This window comes from Notechis scutatus, chromosome 13, assembly GCF_049901735.1.
Source record: "Notechis scutatus isolate UNSWTSFEM ecotype Mainland chromosome 13, rNotScu1.2, whole genome shotgun sequence".
NCBI lineage: Eukaryota > Metazoa > Chordata > Lepidosauria > Squamata > Elapidae > Notechis > Notechis scutatus.
In genome coordinates, this window is record NC_142021.1 from 13199232 (window position 1) to 13215213 (window position 15982).

Genomic DNA, 15982 nt, shown 5'->3' on the forward strand with positions numbered 1-15982 from the left:
CAATCGCGGCGCGGCTTCGCGGGGTCGCGCCGCCTCGTTGGCTGCCGGAATCCCGCTATTTGCATATCGGCACGGCCGCCGGCCCATAGGTGCGCGGCAAGGGGATGGCAGCAAGGTACGTTGAGAGCGCAAGTGGACGTAGCCGATTGGGGGACTCTTTCGCCTATTGGCGACGCTTCCCGCCTTTCTGGGGGCAGAGCGTGGCCGTGGACCGTTCCACGGCGACCTGATGGGGGTGCGACTATTCGCTTCTCCTTGGGCAGCCTCTGTTTCTCCGCGGCTTATTACCACGGAGAGAGGGGAAACGGAGGAACTGCTATGCCTTTGTTTTTCCCGGCAAACCCCCCCGGGTTATCCCCCGATCTATTGGTACAGCCCAAAGCAGGCCGTCCAATTAGAAAGCTACAGCGCGGCTCCTGAGCGCGGTGGATTGTGGAGCCGTGCTGGCAGGAAACCGGAAGTAGATGCCTGGGTGCTGAGAGGCCTGCAGTTGTCATGGCAGCGCGCGCCTGTCCTCGGGTAGCGGCCGCTTCGTGGGAATGGCGCTGCCGAATGAACCCGCGTTAACGTGGCATGCAAGCGAAGCATGTGACGATGTAGCGGCTGTTTAGCCCACCTGGGTTTATTCGCAAGCATTGCCATTAAATCTTAAAAAGCCTTGGTGGGTGTTTATTTAAAATAAGTAAAATTTAATGTTCAAAGCAATGTTTTTTCCAACTTGGCAACTTTAGGATGTGGGGTCGTCGACCTTTTGGTGTGGTAATAGGTTTATTGTTCATTGTGTGTCTGTACTTTGCTTAGAAATTAGAACGTAATAAACAACCACTATTACTGCTGACCCCTGCGCATGTGCAGAGTGCACTTTCTTCAGCTCCTACTTGCTGGCCCTTGGCTCCCTTTCTTTCTCCACGTCTGGACTTCAGTGTCTGCGGCTCACCAGCCGCAGCCTGGGGGCCTTGGAGGAATCCAGCCCTGGTGCTTGAAGAGTGCTTAAAGACCATCTATTCGGGCCCATTGGGATTCCAAACTGAAGCATCCCCGAGGGACGGAGCCCTTGGCTTGGGCATCAAGCTGCTCTTGCTTATTGGAGCAATTCCATTTCAATCAGGGCCCCTGGGCAGCATCCTTCAAGCCAGGGGTCTCCAACCTTGGCCGCTTTAAGACTTGTGGACTTCAAGTCCCAGAGTTCCTCAACCAGCTTTGAAGTTGAAGTCCACAAATTTTTTAAAAAAATAAATTTTAGAAGAAGGTTGCCAGGCTGTGCTCAAAACTTCAGGGAGGGTTTCACCAAAGCAAGACAGTGCATAATGCTTACTTTCTGTGGTTTGAAAATTGCACTTTGGATGAGAAGGCAGCAGCCCCAAATTGCATCTGACTTCCTTTTACAGCCACATCACACGGCTGACACAAACTCAAGAGTGCTGCTTACCATTCCAAAGTCCTTTTCCTGTGGGCTGTTATCAAGCCGGGGCTCTCCCATCCCATAATTACGGGTTACAACTGCTTCCTCTTTAAAGATTGTTGCCTTTGCTACATTTATTGTCTAGATCTCTCTTCTATCCTTTCTGTTGTCTTCTAAAGCAGGACTCTCCAAACTTGGCAACTTTTAAGGTGTGTGGGCTTCAACACCCAGAATTCCTCAGCCAGCCATGGGATCTGAGAGTTGAAGTTTCAAATCTTAAAAGTTAGCCAAGTTTGGGGACCCGTCTTAAAGTATATGTTTACCCGTTGATCTACATTTTTTATCAACATTCCTTCCTTCTTCCTCCTCTTCAAATCATTGGATTGTTGGCTCTTTCACTGGACTCTGTAGCATTCCATTTGTTCCTTCCTTCCTTCCTCACCATCAATTGCCCTGGATAGCAAGTGTTGGAATTTAAAACCCACCCCTCTCCTAGAAAAATGAAATATTTTAGGATATATTAAAAAGGCAGAATACTTCCCCTAAAAGAGAAGGGGAAACTCAGAGAGGCAGAAACTCAGCCCCCCTTCCCACTCTTTTGCACCTATCCTGGCCACAGAGCATTGCTTCCTTTCCATTTTCTGTTCCTGCTGGCTCTGGTGGATTCAGTCCATTCTCACTCATGGTTTCTTCAAATAGAAGCAGCTTCCAAGGACACCTCAGACATCTTCCGCAAGGCTCTCCAAAGATGTGATGACTTTTAAGCGAGGGCTCCCCCTCTGTCCTCTTTCAGGAGACCTCAACAACTTGGCCAAAACTGAGGCAGGTCTTTGGTCTCTGGCAGGTTTTTTTCAGAGACATCTCTTTGGCATTTAAACAGTGAATGTCTCTTCCAACTCTGTTATTCTGGGGTGTTGGTTTTTTTATTTCTGTAGCATCTAAAAGCTGAGTGCCCCATTAAAGAAAGGAATATAAGCACCTTCGTTTCCACATGGACGTAATAAACTTCTGAACTTTGTGCTTCAGGTGGAAAAGAATGAAACTTTGATTTTAGGTTATACCAATTAGATTGATAGATCCTTATAGAAATAGCTAGTTTATATTACTATGAAAAAAAGTTGTGTTTTGATGTTAATGCTTTATTTTACTGCAACAGAGGGAGTCAACACTTTTTTCCCCAATTCTTCCTCACTTATCTTTCCCCCCCATCATTCCCTTCACTGCTTTCCTATTTTGTATTTTGTATCTTATCTTATAACTCAATAAAATGTTAGAACACTGATAAAAGACGAGTGCCCCAGTTGAGCAATCAGACGTATTCATGAAGGCACTAGGTGGAGCTGTTCATCTATGAGAATTGTGCTCAGAATTCCTCCCATTGTAGATTTTAAACCTGCCTCATCATCCGATTACAGAAGCTGAAGGGACTAGGGGCAAACCACTACTAGGTACACCCCACTACTAGGTAGCACCCCAACACAATGCCTCGAGCAAGGCCTGCAAATTTGGACAGTGGTACAATAGATCCTCCTGAGATAGAAGATCTACCATATCCTCTCCTTCCACCAAAGGAGAGCCTCCAAATCTTTTGCCCAAGAGATCTTCCTCTTGGGAAGTTTGCTGACATGCAGGCAGTTTCTGTGTCTCTGTCTGTGTCTCTGTCTCTCTCCCTCCCTCCCTCCCTCTCGTTTGGAGCAGTAGAACAAGTTTGTTCCAACTTCTGCAGAATGGCATTTCCTGAAGACTACTTTATGTCTCCTTACTTTCTGCAATCGAAGGAGGTTTTTTTCTAACTGAACAACCATTTCACTGGGATGGTATCAAATTCCTGCCAAGGAGGAGATTGCCCTACAAGATCTCCAAGGTCCTTCTTTCGTCCCATGAAGTTATGTTCTCAATGTATTCAGCTTTTTCCAAGAGGACTTGATTTACAAAGTCTTTGCTCGCCTTGTTTTCTTCTGGGCACACTATAGCCTAGAGCGAGATCTGGACAGAGTCCAGAGGCAGTGTGGCCAGTGCAAATATTGGAAAACCATTCTGATGATCCTCAATATAGCCGTGAAGGCTAGAAACCAGGGTAGTACGACCCATCTACAAAGCACCAGGAAGGAAAGGAAGGCCACGCTACCCCACAGCCTTCACTATGGTTGCACAGTTTAAAAAAAAAGGCATAGAATCCGAGGGCTGGAAAACACCTTGGTGGTCTTCTAATCCAGTCCCCTGACAAGTCTCTGAATTCAGCTCCCAGCTCTGCCAGTTCCTTCCTGATGGACAGGTAGCACATCAAATCATGCAATGCTCTTCAAAAAAAAAAAAAAGATCTGTGCCAACTTAAATTCAATCCATTATTTACCAGAGGTTTGGACTTGTGAATTATTAGAGTGGACCAAATTAGATAGTATTAGAGCCAAATATAATTTAAATGCTCTGATTGCTCTTTTTTAAAAAAAAATCTCTCAAAAATCAAGGAGAAAGGTTATGACTAACAGTGTTTCTGTATCAAAATCCTTCTAATTCCACTTCTCAGAAATTGGGACATTATGAGGACATAGTATCAGCCAGGCACCATCTGCTGTTAGTCAGACATGTTGCCCCATCCTGATTCATCCTGAAATCTTTTCTCCTTTCCCCTCTTTCAAAAAAGGAAACATTTTCTTTTATAAAGCATTGTACAATTTTGTGCTTTGGCCCCTTCTTAAGGCAAGCTGAAGTTTGGAGCTGAGTGGCCTGAATACAGCCACTCCACACCCCAGAAAGGAAGAACACCCAAGTCACATCGATGAAATATTGAGAAAACGGGAATAAATTGTTTTTGCCAAATGCCAGTAATGGTGTCATCTGCTGGGAGGGTGGAATCATGGCATCCCTTTGTCAGGTCCAGCCCTCATCTGGAAGGGCCCTCAATCTCGACAGGTTCCTTGCGGGGTGATTTTCCTCTTGCAGAGAATTGAACCCTCTGCATTCTACAGAAACTGCCTCTTCAGACTGGCAGGACCAACGTTCTCAGCTCCTCGTCCTGCAACAGGAACACTGTGCTTGTCTGATTGTCTGACAAGGAGAAAGTCCACTCTACGGGACACAGAGAGGTAAGTGAAGGTAGGAGGAAGCAGAAGCAGCTAAACTTGGCCAAGAATCAATTCTGGCACACGTGTTCGTGGGAAGCCATGCCTGCACACAAAGGACGCCTATTACCTATCATGCATCGCTCGTGTCAGTGGCACACAGTCTGCCTCTTGCACAAGGACATCGGGACACAGGTCACTTTTTTGGCTCTTTGCCTGGCAGGATCCGAGGATAGCTGCTCTCCGATGGGAATATCTGTTCTGCCCCATCAGGTTAAAATGGAACAATGCACAGAAATGTTTAAAATAAAAATAGGTTTCCATGAATTCTTTAATGTTTCAACTCCTTTTTCTGGCAAAATGCTGTTGGCAGCAGGAAAAACTATTGAAGGAAGGGCCACAACAAAACAGTGTTGAAGCCCAACCTCAACATCACCACCCTAGGCCTTTCTGTGCCTGTATCCATCTTTGACAAAAACTTCTGGCCAGTTTCATACATCCCGCTAAATCCTCAACACCAATGACCAAAACACAACTGCCATTATCACAGAACATGTTACCCTAAACCCAGTAGGTCAGTGGAACATCTAGGTTGGGTCTCCAAACTTGGCAACTTTAAGACTTGTGGACTTCAGCTCCCAGAATGCCCCAGCCAGCATGGCTGCCTAGGGAATTAAAGTTGCCAAAGTTGCCAAGTGTGCGGAGCCCTGGCCCCTGATCAAGGTGGAAGGGATCTTACGGATCATTGTTTAGCATGATTTAAGGGGATGACCCACCCAACATGCAGAAACAACAGGCAAGCCTACCACAGACTGCCTGTTTAGCCCTGACATGCAGATTGGGCAAATCCAGGCTGAGAATGGAGGGGTATAACTGCAGTTGTCCTTCGAGAAACGTCTGCTCCACTTCCACCCATGTGCTGGGTTCGCTTAAGGGCAGAAAGATCATAGTTTAGGTTGCAAAAGTGATGCAACCATTTGAAGAGACACTTCATTTCTTTTCATTTCCAGCTCATATCCAGCCAGGTGATCTCCGTTGCATTTAAATACTTTGAAGACGGATTGCTGATCTGGACAAATCAGAGCTTAAGCTAAGTGCCAAATCACAGGAGATTAATGAGCATCATCTGTAATCATTGTAAATGAGCCTCAGCGAGGCTTAGTCCACCAGGTGGAGAGGAATAGAATTGCCATATTTCAATTTATGAAGCAAAGTAGATTGGAAGGGGGCGGTTTATGTGACACACGGTGCAGTAATGTGGTGCACAAAATCTAGTTTCGATCTTTGGCAGCTGAGCAACTGCAAATGGCTCCTAACTTCTGCTCTTTGTTTGTGGTTGCTTCCACTAATGCTAGTAGTATTCAAAATCAAAAGTTTATGCTGCTTAAAAAGCTCTCCCTGTAGCAGATCTGTCATTTTGTGCCCATGACCATGTTCCCTCCGGGAGACCACCAGTCCCTTGTCTTTGCGAATGCTGCATTCTGGAGATGGTTGTCTTCAGCTCCTTCAGCTTGTAAGGTCTGGAATTGGGGTTCTAGCCCCTAACATTTCAGGATACTTTCTCTTCCCAAGCAAGGTGAGGGCAAATGAGGACCAGCTGAGAGATCCAGCTGTTTTGTGATGCTGTCTTAGAACAATGTGGCCAGGGGAATGGAAAGTGGCTTGTTACTCTCTAAGCTTGGATGTTTTGGACGAGATGGCCTACAACAGGGCTGTCAAACTTGCAGCCCGTGGGCCGGATGTGACATGTGATGGCCACACCCACGCCTGGTTTAGCGAAAGGGAAAAAAGTCCCGATATGTCACATAATGCCACCGTGACGACATGAGCTTGACACCCCGACCTACAAGGTCCCTTCCAACTCTGTCAATCCGTTGATCTGTTTTCTTGCAGACATTTCATTATCCAACTAGGAAACACTATCAGTGCTAGTGATGTTATTTAGTTGGGTAATGAAAAGTCTGCAAGAAAACAAGCAAGCTCAGAGATGACCAAGGAGACCCCATTTCAACCCTGAGCGCCAAATATTCTCCTTTCTTGGTGGAGAGGAGTGGGCTGCCCTTCACCAGCTGTGTGGCACTATCTGCCCTCTCCGGTTTGAGGCTTCCTAACCCGAAAGGCTTTGAGAAGTTCCTTCACTCCCAGAGTTCACGAGGCTGGAAAGGTTCCTGCAGAGACCAGGAAGTCCAGTTCCTCTCCCAGGTGTCTCATGCCAGCAAAACAGGGTGGGATGCGGACCAATGAAGCTGCTCTGGACGGACTGTTGGAGCCTCCTCTGGCCTGGCTGGGAGATGAAAGGAGTAATCTCTGCAATGAGATTATTAGATTGAAGACTTAATCCCCAAATCCGTCTGTACATGAAAAGGACCTTCCCCCAATCCTCCCCCTGCCTCCATGAGCTCTGTTTGGCAGAGAAGGAGAAGCAGGGGAGCCTCTCTTGCATGAAGAGCAGGACAGTGGGAGGACTGAATCCTGACCCCCCACACACACACACACACACAGAGACACCCCAAGATTTAACGAGAGGGACAAGGACAAGCCACCAGGGCTGAGAAGGGAACAGTCCATTCTGGGTTTTTGTCAGGGCAAGTGAGGTCCACACAATGTGGGAGAAGGAGCCAATGGGTTTGCATCTTTGGGGTTCAGCCTCTTGTGGAAACCAGACCTTCAGGTGAAACTATAATCAGCTTATTGAAGGGTCTGGCGCACAGCCTGAACCTAGCCATGTCCTCTTTGCCTGGGATTACAACTCCAGTTTAGCATGTTGTGTGAACACGCTGCACAAGGACTACCGGGTTCCTTCATAGCTACCTCTCTACAAGCTGTGATTTTCCTTTTGTAGGCATGTGAGATCAGAATGGTAGTCACCCCCTTGGCTGAGCCTCCCGCCTATTAATGGCAACACCATCAAAGACACACACACACACACATACCTTGCTTCTCAGCCAACAACCACCAAATTCTGCCACGGGATGTCCTTGTCTTCCAACAGCTTCAGTGTTCATCTAAACCTGTTTCTCAAACTGGGCCACTTTTAAGTAGGGTGCACTTCTATTTCCAGAATTCTTCAGCCTCCACTGTTGGCTAGGAAATTGTGGGAATTGAAAGCCACACACCCTAATGTGGCTGAGGTTGACAAACACTCATCTAAATTAATCATGTGTCATACTGAGCGATTTCAGTATTTCGTTTTGTATTCAGTTGTCCAGAGGAAGGATATTCCTGCTGATTGCATTACGAATCTCCATTAATATTGCATTTCATGTGCTGAAGGTCTTATGCAGGCACTATACTGAGACATCCATGAGTGCATCATAGGGATGTGTGTGTTTGTGTGTGTTTGTGCATGTGCATGTTGTGGCCTGCCAGCAGAGCTGGCAGCAGATTCAGACAGTGAGGAAGTTGGGGAGGAACGGGCCAGTCCTGGAGTCTGGGGAAGGCTCTGACAAGGGCTCTGTGTCGGAGGCAGAGATGGGGCCAGGGCCGTCCGACAGGTATCAGCTGCCTTTGGAGGCAGAGATCAGTGGGGCGGAAGAACAGCTGGAGCCTGTTCCCAGTGTGCGTATGTGCAGAGCTGCCAGAAGAAGGGAACAGCTGAGGAACAAGGGTTGACTTGGGAGTAAAGCCACAGGTAGACGGTGAATGGTCCCTCCCATAGGGAATAAAAGAGGAGCGAAAGGGGAGTGGGGTTTTGCAGGAGGCAATTAGTTCATTTGGGTGAAATTCTGTTCCTGCATTCTTGCCAAGTATTGTCGGCTACAGTGTGGCGTTTGAAAGATATCAGCATGGCAACTCGCCAAGCCTGATAAAGGTCTGTAATTGTGAAATATCTTGAAAGACTGTTGGCCGGGACTTTGCTGGAAAAGAATTCACTGTAAACTAAATAAAAAGGGGTTAATCTGGACGCGGAGTTGGCTTCATGCTTTTGGGGAAGCTTAGGTCAGAACAGTGCAATCTTTTTATAAAGACAAAGTCTTCTGTGCTCCTGACTGCTTCATAGATGCATGGAGCCACCATGTTTTCTTAGCACCAATGTGGATTTCCTGGTCTATCTACCCTCACTAGATATGAGCCTGCTTGGCTATTTAAGATGCTGCGCCTCGCCGAATTTAATTTTGCCTGTCTGTAAAAGCCTGTTTTGATTCTTCAATGCGCTAGCTGAGTTGCGCACTACTCTGAGCCCAAAAGCTCAAGAGCGCCCAATTGCTGCAGCCACATTGCTGACCGTGTCCCACCCGCATAGCTCCATTCAGGAGGTCTGCAGTGTTTGGTGAAAAAAAGTCAAGATGGTGGCCACAACTGTGTGATCAAAGCTCTACCTGTTTTCCTGTCCATTGCATGCGCCTCTAGGGCCTGGCACCCAGCTGGCTCAGATTTACAGCCAGCCAAGTCAGGGGAAGAGTCCTGGCCCTCTTCCTTCAGCAGCTGGCATCTCTGGAGCCAGGTCAAGATGGCAGCAAATGGGCAGCTTCAACTGCAGGGCTGCAGCCACCGTCTTGGCCTTGGACGGCCAGCAGGCGAGTGTGGGGTGTTGACAGGGCGTTGTCTGTTTCTTGCAATGTGGCTTCTTGGGTGAGATGAGATTGTGTGGTTTGCAGACCAGCTGGCATGATGCATGTGGCTGGATGCAAATTGGCAAGGTGGCTCCAGGCTGCCCACTTCGGAAGTTGTGGGAGCTTCATCCCTAGAGGCTTTCAAGAAGAGATTGGGCTACCATTTGTCAGAAATGGTGTAGGGTCTCCTGCTTGGGCAGGGGGTTGGACTAGATGACCTCCAAGGTCCCTTCCAACTCTGTTATTCTGTATTCAACTTTTGACTTGATTCTCCTCAGCCTGGCTGACATCCGGAGACCAAGCTGGGCTCTGCCTCCTGCCAGCTTCACTGCCCCCACTTCTTCCTTGCAGAAGAAGGAAGGGGAAGGGCATGTGGGCAGGAGCTGGGAAGATCCAGGGGTGCCTCTGGACTAGTGGGGCAAGGGGTTGCCTTCCTTTGATTCCTCTGAGCCATTGGTGGGGTGGGAGAGTGGCAGCAAGTTTGGAGCTTAAGGAAGACACCGGAGCGTTGAGACTGGCCAGAAGAGCCATTCTTCCTTGCTAGTGAAGTGCAGGGGGTCCAGAGCAGGGTTTCTCAATCTTGGGGAATTTAATATGTGTGGATTTCAACTCCCAGAACTCCACAGCAAGCATGATGGCTGTGGAATTCTGGGAATTGAAGTCCACAGGTTAAGTTGCCCAGGTGAAAAAAACACCCAGGCTAGTGTAAACTAAGTAAACATTACTTGTCTCCTAAGGCAAGAGCAGCCTGAAGCTTTGTGCCAGCATGAAATGTGGGATGCCTCCAACAGTATCAAGAGGAGCAGAGGCCCAATCCTTTGCCTGTTCACTAAACCCCAAAGGCAACTGAAGAGAAGCTGCTGGGCTCCTGGGCACACCCAAATATTCTGCAGAGCTGCAATATTTACAGGTGGCCTCTGGTGCACCACGCAGTAGCCGTCCTTCCCCTTGAAAAGGGGTTGCCTTCATTATGGCAAGGTGGCCTTGCCAATGGACAAGGATCGCCTCCCATGGGCAACGATTGGCATCTCCAGCTATGAGGGGTCCTTGGGTTCTCTGAGCTTGGTTGTTTCCTTGCACATGTTTCATGACCCAAAGTAGGGAATGACATTAGTGCTAGTCAGTACTACGATAGTCAGGCTAGCACTGATGATGTTACCTAGTTTATGAAACATCTGGAAGAAATATATATACCGTGTTTCTCACAAAATAAGGCCGGGCCTTATTTTTTTTTTGACCCCCCAAAAATGGCTAGGCCATCTTTTCAGGGATGACTTAATTCCCCCCCCCCTTGCATCCTCGGGCGGGCGAGTGGCGACGGCTTGGATGTTGACCTCGGTGTTGGTGGGGCACTTCGTATTGGGAGACCTTCCGCCACCGTTGCTTTCCCTTCTCCCCGTGCTGCTGCGGCATTTAGAGCAATGCTGCGGCATTTGGCGCAGCCACGCGTGGCCAGCCAGGGCCCCTCCCTGCAACCGGAGCCCGATGGAGACACTCGAACAGACCTATGGAACAGCTGTCCTGCCCTACATAAGAGGTACTACAGACAAAATCAGTAAGATACTACACAGGCATCACATCAAGACTGCCTTCAAAACAGACAGAAAAATAGCAGCCATCCTTAGAAACCCCAAAGATAAAATCAACCTGGAAAACCAAGGCATATATGAAGTCCCCTGTGCATCATGCCCTGTCACATACATTGGACAGACCAATAGAAGAATAAGTACCTGCCTAGATGAACACAAAAATGCAGTAAAGAAGCTGGAACACACTTCCTCACTAGTCCAACACATGAAAGCCACAGGTCATAGCATCGACTTCAATGGCACCAAAACCCTAGCCACTATAGAAAACCCCAGCTACAGAATTATCAGAGAAGCCATAGAGATTGAAAAAAGATGTGAAAGCATGAATAGAAGAGATGATTCCACCAGACTGTCAATCATTTGGAAGCCTGCACTCACAAACAAAAAAATCTCCACACCACTAGCCAGGCAAACACCTGGGCACAAACAGACCCCCCCTGATACCTCCAGCTCAAACACACCCCAACCAGGCACCCAGATGAAACCCAGCTTCCTAACTAATGATAGCCGTCCATTTACTCGAAGCCAAGCAGCACTAAAAGCCTCCAATACAGGACACACAATGTTGCCAGCCAATCAAGACAAAAAAAAGCTACAAAACAGACAGAAGATATTAGAAACACCAATCAAGCAGAACACAGCAAACTCCAAGACCAATAAACACAGACCAAGACTCCCAACCAATCAGGATGAAGAAAAAACCATTCTGGCACAGCAGTAGGCTAGCCCCAAATTTAAAACAGAAACAGCTGTGAAAGTCTGACTCACAGACGAACACAATACAGAAGCCTGATGATGGCAGATGAGATTCTGCCAAACGTTGCTACAACTTTAAAAGCACAACTATAATGACGTGAAAAATACCAACAAAGCTGAATACCATATATGTATGTATGTATGTATGTATGTATGTATGTATGTATGTATGTATGTATATAAAATCTTTAAACATCTTATGACTATCAGTTGTTTGTATCTTATGATTTATGTTGATTATTTATTTAGGATCCTATGATTATCCCTGAGTGTTGTATCTTATGATTTATGATGAATGTATTTTATGATTATGATAATGCTTTACCATTGTTTTGCATGTACACTGTGAGCTTATGCCCCGGAGACAAATTCCTTGTATGTCCAATCACACTTGGCTAATACAGAATTCTATTCTATTATTGCTCCAGCGTTTTTGGGGGGCTCTTAACAGCCCCCATGAACAGAGTTGCAGGCCTTGACCCCTAGTTGGCCCTCAACGGCCCCACCATCCCTGGGCGAATAAGAGCCAGCCTCGCAGAGAGTATTTGCTCAATATTATTTCTTTTTCTGCGCAAACACATATCGGTGCCCCTTAACAGGACTGTAGGGAGACAGAAAAACATTCCAGAGGCAAAAATCAAGGCGACACAGAGGAGATGGAAGGAGGCATTCGCACAAGGCGCCTTGGCCAAGGAACAGAAGTCCAGACAGCACAGTCCACATCAGGCACTGGTCCCGGGGGGGCCCTGCATCCAGCCCCCCCCCGTTCTCGTCATTTTGCAGGGTTGGCTGGAAGAGCAAAAGCAGGCGAGGCGTTGGAAAAGGAGGCCTCGATGACGTCCAGCCCTCTGTGGCTGCTTTGGGCAGGGGCACGGCTGCCCACCTCTCCCGGCAGCGCTTCGAATGCAGGAGACCCCGAATCGTTCACAGTGTGGAGAGGGAAGGAGCATCAGGCCAGGTGGAGGAGTGAGGCAGGTCACTGCGGCACACCGTCGATGGGGCAGCCGGCATTGCATAGGAGCTCAGAGCATGGCGCGCCACACGTGGCCCTTTTCTACCCTCCAGGGCTGGGTCACCGCTCAGCTCAAGAGCTGTCTTCAGCGAGACATCATCCTGACAAACTCTGCAGAAAAGGGGGGAGGCCAGAGAGACATTGCTGGTGGATGGGTCCTTCTAGGCCAGAGTTTTTCAAAGTTAGCAGTGTTAAGATCAGAGGTGGGATTCAGCCGGTTCTGACCGGTTCTGGAGAACTGGTAGCAGAAATTTTGAGTAGTTCGGAGAACCGGCCAATCCCACCTCTGACTGGCCCTACCAACCCCATCTATTCCCTGCCTCCCGGCCCCACCAACCCCATTGAGTCCCAGCTGACCGGCTGGGTCTCCTTTGGTTGCCCTGCCCAGGAGAACGGAGCTGGAAAGCAGGTCAGTGGGGTGGGGAAGGAATGGAGATTTTGCAGTATCCTTTCCCTGCCACGCCCACCAAGCCACGCCCACAGAACCGGTAGTAAAAAAAAAATTTTTTTTGAATCCCACCCCTGGTTAAGATGCTGGACTTCAAATCCCAGAATTTCCCAGCCGGCTTTGCAGTTGGAAGTCCACGCATCTTAACATTGCCAACTTTAAAAAACACTGATTTCAATCTCATTACTGATCCAGATTTACAGCAGTTTTCCAGAAACAGAGAGCATTTTCTGTAAAGGAATTTAGGGGAAGGTGTGAAAGAGCCATCCAGAGAAGACGTGGAAAAGGGGTTATATGCCCAGAATCAGAAGAAAGCAGGAAAAAGAAAGTCAAAATAGTTGACTTTGACTTTGCTGAGTATACGAAGGGACAGAGAGAAACTTGAGCGGCTTTTCAAGATCCACGCCAGACAGGCCAGGTCAAGAAACTGAGGGCGAGGGGGAAATCTCAGGAATGCATATGCATTGATTGCTTTATTGATTTGATTATAGCTGCCCAACAAAAATGGATTCGTAACTGTAAAATAACTGAAAAAAGAGATGATACAAAGAAATGGATGCTTCTTTACTATTGTGGGGTATGGGATTAAATAACAGAATCTTGAAGGGCTGTTCAGGTATCTCGTTGTTCTTTCTTGTACTGGCTTGAGCTTCTCATGCTTCCTTCTGTGTCACGGTCTCATCCATTCTTTCATCTAAACAGCCCTTCCCTCCCCTCCTCCGGCCTCTGCCCCCTTCCTTTTCCTCCCTTCTCTTCCCCTCCCCTTTCCTTCCTTCCTTCCTTCCTTCCTTCCTTCCTTCCTTCCTTCCTTCCTTCCTTCCTTCCTTCCTTCCTTCCTTCCTTCCTTCCTTCTCTCTTTAATAGTTATTTCACACCTTCCCCAAGTTCAGCTCACAATTTCTTCAATTTTGTTCAGTCTCAATTTCCTGACAGAACAATTAACCAGCGGAACAACTTGCCTTCAGAAGTTGTGAGTTCTCCAACACTGGACATGTTTAAGAAGAGATTGGTCAACCATTTGTCTGAAATGGTAGAGGACCTCCTGCCTGAGTAGGGGGTTGGACTAGAAGACCTCCAAGGTCCCTTCCAACTCTGTTCTTCTGCATTCTGTATAATTGGAGATGGTTCTACAGAGGTGGGAAATCTGCCATTTTTTTATTTTTTGCTTTCTAAATAAAATGTCCATTTTAAATTACTTAAGAATGATATTATGTTCATGATTAGGGGGTCTGGAAATGCCACAAGTAACTGGATTAGCCAGTCAGAAGGCATCTTAAGAGCGTTTCCAGGGGAGGCTAGCAAAGCCCGTTTTCTTCTGGCTCAGCTGCCCCAAATCAAAAATGGAAGAACCTCCCTGTTTGTGGCTAGAGACCCGTTGGAGTTGGGGGTGGGAAGAAGCCCCCCTCCCCCAACTCCTGGCTCTGAGCCTCCCCTGTCCTTGGGCTGCAACAGGTACAGAAGCCTCTTACAGCCAGGCATTTCCCTTTTTCCTAACCTATTAAAGTCAGGGGTGATGGATGGGAGCTGGCCAGAGGCCCCTTTCTGCTCTCCTTTAGAGGCTGGGGGACAGTGTGTGTGTGTGTGTCTGTGTCTGTGTCTGTGTGTGCAGATCATCCCCGCCATTTTCTCACAGTGAGAGGAATTGTATAGCCTGTAGACCCATGCTGAGCCTTTATTAAGAGCAGCGGTCCCCAAACTTGGCAACTTTAAGATTTGTGGACTTCAACTCCCAGAATTCCCAGAATTGAAGTCCACAAGTCTTAAAGTTGCCAAGTTTGGGGACCTCTGATTAAGAGCCTCTGCAAGCTATAGGAAAGAGACCCTTCCCAAGCAGCCCGGTCTCCCAGCCAGCTCCATTGCTGCTTCCCACTCTGTGGCTAGTGGACAGGCCATCCTACCCTCCCTCCGCTCACCTTCGAAGTCCACTCGCCCATCTCCATTCAGGTCAACATCCCGTATGATGTCCTCTATGTCTCGGTGTCCCACTTGCTGCCCGAGGAGCTTCCTCATAGCTTCTCGCAGTTCGTTGGTGCTGATTTCTCCATCTCCGTTGGTGTCAAACTGCACAAAAACACACCAGGAAGGACCACAGAGTTGGTTGGTGGTTCCTCGAAGGCTTTCCGTGGGCCTCCCAAAGCTGCACCCTTTACCCAACCGAGCCCATGCATGACAACACTTTGATTTTACACCTCACGCTTTGAGAGTTTCCCTTGAAAGCATGTTGGTCAACAGTGTTGTGGTTTGCCAGCAGCCAGTGCAGACGGCAACGGAATCGGACGGGGAAGAATGGGGACCAGTCCAGGAATCTGGAGGGGACTCGGACAAGGGTCCTGCATCCGATGCAGGGATGGAGCCAGGACCATCTGGGAGCAGGGTGCTGCCTCTGGAGCCTCCAGAATCTGGCAGCAGCAAGGCAGAGGAACAAGGGGAGCCTGTTCCCAGTGCACGTGTGCACAGAGCTGCTAGAAGAGCAGCTTAAACAAAAGAGGCAACTCGGGAGTAAGGCTGGGAGGTGATTGCCCCCCCTATAAGGGATAAAGGACAGACAAAGATGATGAAACCTTTGCAGGAAGCAAGGTTGTTCATTCGGTTCAGATTCATTCTTGAAACTATTTGTACTTCGGTTGGTTTCTTTTTCTAGTTCATTTGACACTTCTGTTATTGGCAGCATTTCACAGAAAAGAAAGGTGGGTGCTTATCTCAAGGAACTGTTTGAGATGAATTACCGGCTGGAAATGAAAACAATTCCCAGCATTGCAATAAAATTAGACTTGTTTTTAAAATAAGCGTGTGCATAATTACGGTCTAGGAAGCCTTGCTCAGAACAAACAGCAGCATTAAATGCAAGTACATGCAAATGTGAATTGCACTTGCAATTTACAACAAGAACCAAGACGAGGCCATTCCCAGTGGAGGGATTAGGAGGGAATTCTTCTCATCTTCAGAGCAGCAGCTTTGGCAGCTGGAAAGTAGGCCTGCATAGCTCTTCAGATGCAGTCTCCAGAAAGTGCTTTGGTGTGTGCAGGAAAGTGAACCTGACACCTGTCTCCAGCAATTTATATCAACTCCCTGTTCTCAAGAGCCAGCAGGCAGGTACGACTCACATATTCCACGTGCCACAAAGCAATTTTTTGAGAAGCACACCTACTCCAACTAGGGA

At 47.9% G+C, this 15982-nt stretch overlaps 1 protein-coding gene across 4 annotated transcripts in view; it reads right to left on the bottom strand.

Annotated features, from left to right (window-relative positions):
* Nucleotides 1-11904: 11904 nt before the first annotated feature.
* Nucleotides 11905-15982, bottom strand: part of CABP1 (calcium binding protein 1) — a 49080-nt gene continuing 45002 nt past the window's right edge. For all 4 annotated transcript variants that reach the window (XM_087943082.1, XM_087943081.1, XM_087943080.1 and 1 more), the window contains exons 6-7: nucleotides 14736-14883; nucleotides 11905-12485 (exon numbers count right to left, since the gene is read on the bottom strand). In XM_087943082.1, coding sequence (XP_087799208.1) covers nucleotides 12460-12485; nucleotides 14736-14883 — 174 coding nt within the window. In that variant the 3' untranslated portion in view covers nucleotides 11905-12459. The remainder of the gene's footprint in view (nucleotides 12486-14735; nucleotides 14884-15982) is intronic.